The sequence below is a fragment of the Oratosquilla oratoria genome, chromosome 18 (genome assembly GCF_046742065.1).
Source record: "Oratosquilla oratoria isolate Oo_2021 chromosome 18, ASM4674206v1, whole genome shotgun sequence".
NCBI classification, from domain to species: domain Eukaryota; kingdom Metazoa; phylum Arthropoda; class Malacostraca; order Stomatopoda; family Squillidae; genus Oratosquilla; species Oratosquilla oratoria.
Window position 1 is genome coordinate 1265207 of NC_134794.1, and position 7861 is coordinate 1273067.

At 43.0% G+C, this 7861-nt stretch overlaps 1 protein-coding gene across 4 annotated transcripts in view; it reads left to right on the top strand.

Moving 5' to 3' along the window:
* LOC143034970 (sorting and assembly machinery component 50 homolog A) overlaps window positions 1-6887 on the top strand; it is a 39032-nt gene extending 32145 nt beyond the window's left edge. For all 4 annotated transcript variants that reach the window (XM_076201318.1, XM_076201319.1, XM_076201320.1 and 1 more), the window contains 4 exons: window positions 1903-1989; window positions 2449-2610; window positions 3790-3916; window positions 5875-6887. In XM_076201318.1, coding sequence (XP_076057433.1) covers window positions 1903-1989; window positions 2449-2610; window positions 3790-3916; window positions 5875-6062 — 564 coding nt within the window. In that variant the 3' untranslated portion in view covers window positions 6063-6887. The remainder of the gene's footprint in view (window positions 1-1902; window positions 1990-2448; window positions 2611-3789; window positions 3917-5874) is intronic.
* The last annotated feature ends 974 nt before the right edge of the window (window positions 6888-7861 follow it).

Genomic DNA, 7861 nt, shown 5'->3' on the forward strand with positions numbered 1-7861 from the left:
TTGGAAGTGAGTATTAAGGGAGAGACTGGAGGAAGTGGATAGCTTTAGATACTTGGGTGCAAATATGGCGGGAAAGGGAGGAGTGGAGGTAGAATGTAGATTAAGATAAGCAAGTAAATGCCTTGGGGGATTAAAAAGTGTAATGAAAAATAGACATATGGGAGTGGATGCTAAGAAGAGATTCTATGAAGGAGTGATTGTGATGACAGCACTGTATGGGGCAGAAAGATGGAACATAACAGAGGAAGAATTTAAATGTGTTTGAGATGAAATGCCTGAGAAGTAGGGTAGGGGTTACTAGGCTGGATAGAGTGAGAAACAAGGAAGTGAGGAGAACAGGGTGGAAAGGGTGTTGGGAGATAGGGTTGATGGAAGAGTATTGGGATGGTTTGGACACATGGAAAGAATGGGTGAAGAAAGATTAGTAAGGTGTGGAAGGAGTGAACATGAGGGCTGACCAAGGATAAGATGGATGGATGGGGTAAAAAGGGCATTGGGAAAGAGGGTAATGTCTGTTTAGGAAGGAAGGGAGAAGACAGAAGATAGGGGTGAATGGAGAATGGTTGTGTATGGATGATACTGTGATGCATGGAAGGATATGTGCGGGGATGGGAGGGGTGAGGGAATATGTGTGAATGATATTTTGATGCAGCCCGAAGGGATTTCTCTTTGTCTTCTGTTTTTCTGCATGAGGCTCAGAGGGAGGGGGGGGGGGTCGCCAGTTTAATGAAGCGGCCTTCCTGTGGATGTGCTGTGTCTTGCTGCATTGCTTCTGATCCAGGGCAGTAGGCGAGATGTAGGAATGACCAGTCATCCAGGAGGGGCAAAGAAAGAGGGAAGGAGGGGTGGTGAATGAGAGTAAGTATATGGGGATGAAATGGGTGGGAGTGGATTTATGCCTTTGACTTTGGCTACCTCCCTTGTAAGGGGGAAAATTCTGTTGGTATATGTATGTATAATTGCAGTGTAAGAGACAAGACTCCATGAGCACTGTTTCTTTCCTGTGTTACTACAGATAGGTAAACACATACATATATACTCAAGGCCTTTTCCCTAATACAAGAGGCTGAGTTTTACGTACATACATATGCCAAAGGCTTTTTTCCCCTTTACATGGGAGATAGCCAAAAGACAAAGGTATAGAAACCACTCCCACCCATTCCATCCCCTACATACTCCACTCCCATCCACCCCCTTCCCTCCCTCTTATCTTGGCACCTCCTGGATGACAAGTCATCCTGCCCCTATGGACCAGAGCCACACATCATTTTGTCTGTGATAGAGGAAGTCTGTTTGTTCATAGAGAAATGATGACACTTTTATTATACTGCGACTGTCCCACCGTTGTGCAGTCCCCCCACCCCTTGTTACTGTCCTGTACCATTTCTCTGAATATTAATTTCCCTTTTTTGCCTACCCTGTGGTGGGGGAAAAGAATGCTGCCACCAAGCCTTCCCACTTGAGTCGTACAAGGTGACAAAAAACGGGAAGGGGATAGGACTAAGAATCCTGCTACCTGTAGCCCCAAAGGGGACATTCCTAAAAAAGTAAAGGCATAAGAGGGTCTAGGAGGCTGAGTTTTACTGACTGGAAACCTACAGTGTGCCAGCAGTTGGTAGTTGGCTCTAGGCCCTCTCATAGATCTCTCTGAAAAGGAACATTGGACTACTGTCCATGTTGTATTAATGTGGGACTGTTGCATTATCAGATTGTAGATGAAGGAATATTGATAAGTTTTAAAAACGGTCATCAGGAAAATGATTCTCATTAATGTTCATCTCAAGCTCTATTTGCAATCACCTCTTATTGATCCTTATACAAGAAGGTGAAGTATGTGATGTGTGTATACATTTGTAGGACTAAATGTGCTATTATGAGTACAGATATATTTTTTCTCAACAGAATGAACTTGCGGGTCTTGGTGGTGATATTGGTTTCTTGAAGAATGAACTGGATCTGCAAGTGAATGTTCCCCTCCCCAGTGACCTTGTAAGTGGACTCGAGTCTTTTTGCATTACATAGTTGTCAGATACCACATCATGCATGCAGTGATCTGAATACTGAATTTATTTTATATGTAGACATAAGGACAAGAGCAGGGTTGTAAAGAGAGAGTTATCAGATATGGTAGATCAAAGAGTGCTGAGATAGTTTGAACATATGGAAAACATAAATAAGGATGTGAATGCAGAGGGGATCGCCATTTGATAAAGTGGTGGGGGGTAAACCAGCCGTGGCTCTTGAGCCCTGCAGTGGAAGTGCTATGTCTTGGTCAGGGACAGGGATGACCTATTATTATCCATGAGGTGCTAAGATGGGAGGGATGAATAATGGGTACAGGGTGGGCGTGTGCTCTGACTCGGCCACCCTTCCCATAAAGGGGAAAAGGGCTAAGTTGGCATATATGAAGTGGTCAGGAGTGTGTTACTAGATTTATCTTCCTTTCAGGTAATCCAAGGCACATTACAAGCAGGCCACATGCTGCCTTTGAAGAACAATAAGACGCACTGCATAATTGACCGTTTCGTCTTAGGAGGACCCATGAGCATTAGAGGATTTGAGATGGCAGGGGTTGGTCCCCATAGTGATGGCTACTCTCTTGGTTCTGAGGTAGGATTTTATTTTGTATATGTGTGAATAGACAATATCTTGAGGGTCGATGAAAATGAACCTTTTAAAGATTTGAGGTTCCTTTAACATTTCCACAATGTCATGATTTGATGGCTCTGGGTGCCGCCTGCACTGTGACACTTGTTTCTAGGAGAGGTGACAGTGTGTGAATATGACCTCTGTCCCTACAGGAGGGCAGGGCATCACATCACCATTAGAGGGGAGAAAGGTAACATGAATTTTTTATTTTATTTATTTATATATCTTTGTTTTGTTTTAGTTTTTGTTTTTTTTGTTTTTTTACTCCTATTTTATTCATTCTTATGACACTTGAGAATTTATTCTAGGTGTTACTAGACTATTTTATTCATATATGTGGCACCTCCCACCTCTCGCTAGTGAATGGGTTGTAGCTTATTTCAATTATATTGTATCTGGATTAACCCCCATCCACTGCAGGTGTCATTTTATCTTTTATTTTGGCTAATAGCCAAAAATAGTAAGATAGTAAGTAGTAAAGTAACCTGGTATTAGCCAAAATACATGCATAAGAGGGAGGGAAGGGGGTGGACGGGAGTGGAGTATGTGGGGATGGAATGGGTGGAAGTGGTTTTTATTCCTTTGTTTTTTGGCTACCTCCCTTGTAAGGGGGGAAAACCCTTTGGTATATGTATGTACATACATATACCAAGGGCTTTTCCTTCCTTACCTCCCTTGTAAGGGGGAAAAAGCCCTTGGCATATGTATGTATTTTGGCAAATACCAGGCTATTTTACTCGTCTACATGATGTCCTCTTGATTAATGACCTCCATATTGGGTTCCATTTTATTTTATTTTGGATGCTGCTGCCTGCCAAGCTGTTATTCAGTGACATGGAACCCCCGATAGTAGCAATGGGGCTAACAGCTTCCTCATGGCATTCAATAAACAGCCATTTTAATGTTGCACAACTTACATATTCAGAGTAGTCCACCCTTTTATTTTTGCTCAAAGACGCTGTAGTAGAGTGGCTAGAGTCATTCACATCAATACCCACTATGTACAAGCAGAAACATATGTCAAAGGTAATTTTGTTAGTTGTGTAAAAGCATAGTTTTAATTTTTACACTTGACAAGTGTGCTTATGCTTTTATGTAGATTGTCTATCTATATGTAATATAGAAATTTTGTATTTGCAGATGTTCTGGGCAGCAGCGCTTCACCTATACAGTCCACTTCCATTTCTAAGTCGTGGGGGAACCTTTAGTGACAAGTTTAGACTTCATGGTTTTGTAAACATGGGCAATATCGGAGACTTTATCATGAGTAAGTATTAGTCATGCTGTGGATGCTTGCTGGCCAAGTGGGTTAGGGCATCATTACTTACAGCAAAGGTTGAGGTGATGGAGGTCCAAACGCTACCACTGGCAAGTTGAACCAAGGGCATGGTTCATTAAATTCCATGTTACAAGGTTCTCTGTAAGAGGCACTATCCTAGCCTCCTGATAGGGGGATGGAGTTTGTGATGTTAAACCAAATCAACTATTAGTTATGTTTTCCCTTGACATTTTATAGGAAAAACTCCAGAGTGTAGGATCCCTGGTCTCTTCACTCCTTCCCATTTGGTTGCCTTTCACAACATGCATGGGATCATGATGATGGCAGTTTTCTCCCACCACTATCACAGGGGGATCAGGAAAGGAAATGTTAGTCATACATACATATACCAAAGGCTTTTTCCCCCTTATAAGGGAGGTAGCAAAAAAACAAAGGCATAAAAACCACTCCCACCCATTCCATCCCTAACATATTCCACTCCTCTCTACCCTCTTCCCTCCCTCTTATTTTGGCACGCCCTGGATGACAGGTCATCCCTGCATCTCACCCACTGCCCTGGGTCAGAAGCAGTGTTGCAAGACACAGCACATCCACAGCAAGGCCACTTCATTAAATCGGGGACCCCTTCTCCATGCCCTCATGCAGAAAAGAAGACTGGGAGAAATCCCTTCAGGCTGTGTCAGTTTATTTCTCACTCGTACTCCCTCACCCCCCATCCCCCAGCCACTCCACCTTGTGCATCACAGCATCATCTATACACAACCATTCTCCATTCACCCCTATTTTCTGTCTTCTCCCTTCCTTCCTCAACAGACATTCCCCTCTTTCCCAATGTCCTTTTTACCCCATCCATCCATCTCATCCTTGGTCGTCCACTCCTGTCCTTCCTCAACTGACATTCCCCTCTTTCCCAATGCCCCTTTTACCCCATGCATCCATCTCATCCTAGGTTGACCCCTCATGTTCAATCCTTCCACTTCAGCCTTCCACACCTCTTTTACTAGTCTTTCTTCACTCATTCTTTCCATGTGTCCAAACCATCCCAATACTCTTACATCAGCCCTATCTCCCAACTCCCTTTCCACCCCTGTTCTCCTCCTCACCTCCTCATTTCTCACTCTGTCCAGTCTAGTAATCCCTATCATACTTCTCAGGCACCTCATCTCAAACACATTCTAACTCCTCCTCTTTTCCTCTCTTATGTTCCATGTTTCTGCCCCATACAGTGCTGTCAGCACTATCACTCCTTCATACAAATGTTAGTCATAGAAGTGGTAAACCCAGGTTCAAAGAGACAGCATGAAGAAGTAATAGCAATAGTGCTAAAGTAATTCTTTCTTTGAGAAGACTGATGAAATTTAATAGTTGAGTTATTTCACTATTATTATTATTTATCGTCATCCAGGGGTAGTATGTGTGAGTAAATTTTGACGCAGCCCGAAGGGATTTCTCCCCGTCCTCTCCTTATATGCAAGGGGGGACGGAGAGGAGGGGTCGCCGATTAAATGAAGCGGCCTTGCTGTGGATGTGCTGTGTCTTGCGACACTGCTTCTGACCCAGGGCGGTGGGCAGGGTGTAGGGATGACCCGTCATCCAGGAGGTGCTCAGATGAGAGGGAGGGTGGGAGGGGTGTGGAGTGTATTTAGGGATGAAATGGGTGGGAGTGTTTTTATGCCTTTCCCTTTTTGGCTACCTCCCTTGGAAGGGGGAAAAAGCCTTGGTATATGTATGTATGTATGTATGTCATCCAGGAGGAGCCAAGAAAAGAGGGAAGGAGGGGGGTGAATGGGAGTGGAGTACATGGGGATGGAATGGAAGGGAGTGGATTTTATGCCTTTGTTTTTTGGCTACCTCCCTTGTAAGGGTGAAAAAGCCTTTGGTATATGCATGTATGTATATTATTATTTTTTATTTTATTTTATTTTATTTTTTTCCTTCTTTTTCAGCTGATGACTACAAGAAGAATCTTGAGACGTTAGTGAGGGACATGCGCCTCTCGTATGGTGCTGGTCTTGCCATGAATCTTGGAGGTTTTGCCCGAGTGGAACTCAACTATTGCATCCCATTTCTACTGCAAAGAGGGGACAGACCCAACCATGGACTCCAATTTGGTGTTGCTGTTAATTTTTTGTAGAGGAAAAAATAAAAGAAGGTTGGGAAGTGAGCAAGTGTAGATAGGTTGTAGTGAAAAGGCTCACAGCAGAAAAGATATACATAAATACAAATCATATGGAGAGACCAACTAACCAAGGGAGGAACTACCTGGCGAGTTTTAGGGTGGAAGCTCAACTATGCAAAATTCAGGAATATGGTTGGTGAGATACAAATTGCAATTGTACTATGAAACTTTATTTTCCTTTGTCAGGTTAGTTTTCTTATGCAGTCTTTGTACTTAATTTAATTAAAATTGTTTGATGCAGCATTTAAGGCATAGCAACAAAACCAAAGCTCTTAAATTGAACTTGCAGCTTATAACTTGCTAGGAATCACTTCACACCCTATGCTGTGATCAGCATAAACTGGAAAGGGAAAGTGAGTTTACTATTTTTCTAGGCTGGTTTGTCCCAGTGTCCCCACCTCACACAAAGGGGGACCAATGGTCTAACTTGTTGCTGTACATATGTGTAGAGGAACAGATGGGGAACTGTTGGTACCTAACAGATTATATGTATTTAAATTTTTTAAATGACTTGTAATATTCCTATTTTCTTGAAATGTTAACTGCAGGAATGGGCTATTGAAAGTTTTATTACATAATAAAGATCTTTATTATTTTGCTGGCACAGATACTCTATAGTGTTCTTGGTGCTTCCGGTGAAGATTGCTGATGAATGTTTAGTTTTTGTACACTTGCCTTCTCACATATTTGTAATATTGCTCCATTTGATCATTCACAAATTTTATTCATTACAAATGCAAGTCAACTGTACAGAATGTAAAGAGTAAAATATGAGAGAGAGAGAGATTTTTTTTATCCCAGGTCTTTATCTATAAACGCATGTTTGTTCTATGGAGTACTTAATTATAGACCCCTCAGTGAGATCCCATCTTATGCAGCCTCCTTAGAGTCTGCATGGTTTGATTTGTCCACACCTGCCAGTAACATTGAATACTTGCACCTTTTTTGATACATCCTATGGCAAGTGTCAAAAAAACCATCAGAGAAAAAAGCTGATAATCAATCGTTCTCCAATTGTAGTGCTTGGGTTAATTTATAATACTGACCAGCAATTGTTACCCTCAATGAGGAGAGTGGATGATTGCTGGCTGAGCAGGTTAGGGCATCGCTACTTGTGGTGGAGGTCAGGGTGATGGTTCAAACCCTGCCACCAGTGAGCTGGGCCAAGGGCATGGTTCATTAAATTCCATGCTACAGAGTCCTCTATAAGGGACATCACCATAACCTCCTGGTAGGGGGAGTTTTATGACATACCAAATCATATTTATTTGTAAGGGAGTTGGGAGATGGGGTTGATGAAAGATTATTAGGATGGTTTGAACACATGAAAAGAATGAGTGAAGAAAGACTAGTAAAAGAGGTATGGAAGGCAGATGTGGGGGGAGTGAACATGAGGGGGCGTCCTTGGATGGATGGGGTGAAGGGGGCTTTGGGGAAGAGGGGAATGTCTGTTGAGGAAGGACGGGAGAGGACAGAAGACGGATGAATGGAGAATGGTTGTATATGGATGATGCTGTGATACATGAGGTGGAATGGGAGGCAAGGTAGTGTGTGTGAGAATTATTTGACGCAGCCTGAAGGGATTTCTCCCTGTCTTCTCCTTTTCTGCATAGGGGGACAGAGAGTTGGGGTCGCCAATTTAATAAAGCGGCCTTGCTGTGTCTTGCGACACTGCCTCTGACCCAGGGCAGTGGACAAGGTGCAGGGATGACCTGTCGTCCAGGAGGTGCTAAGATAAGAGGGAGGGTGGAGTG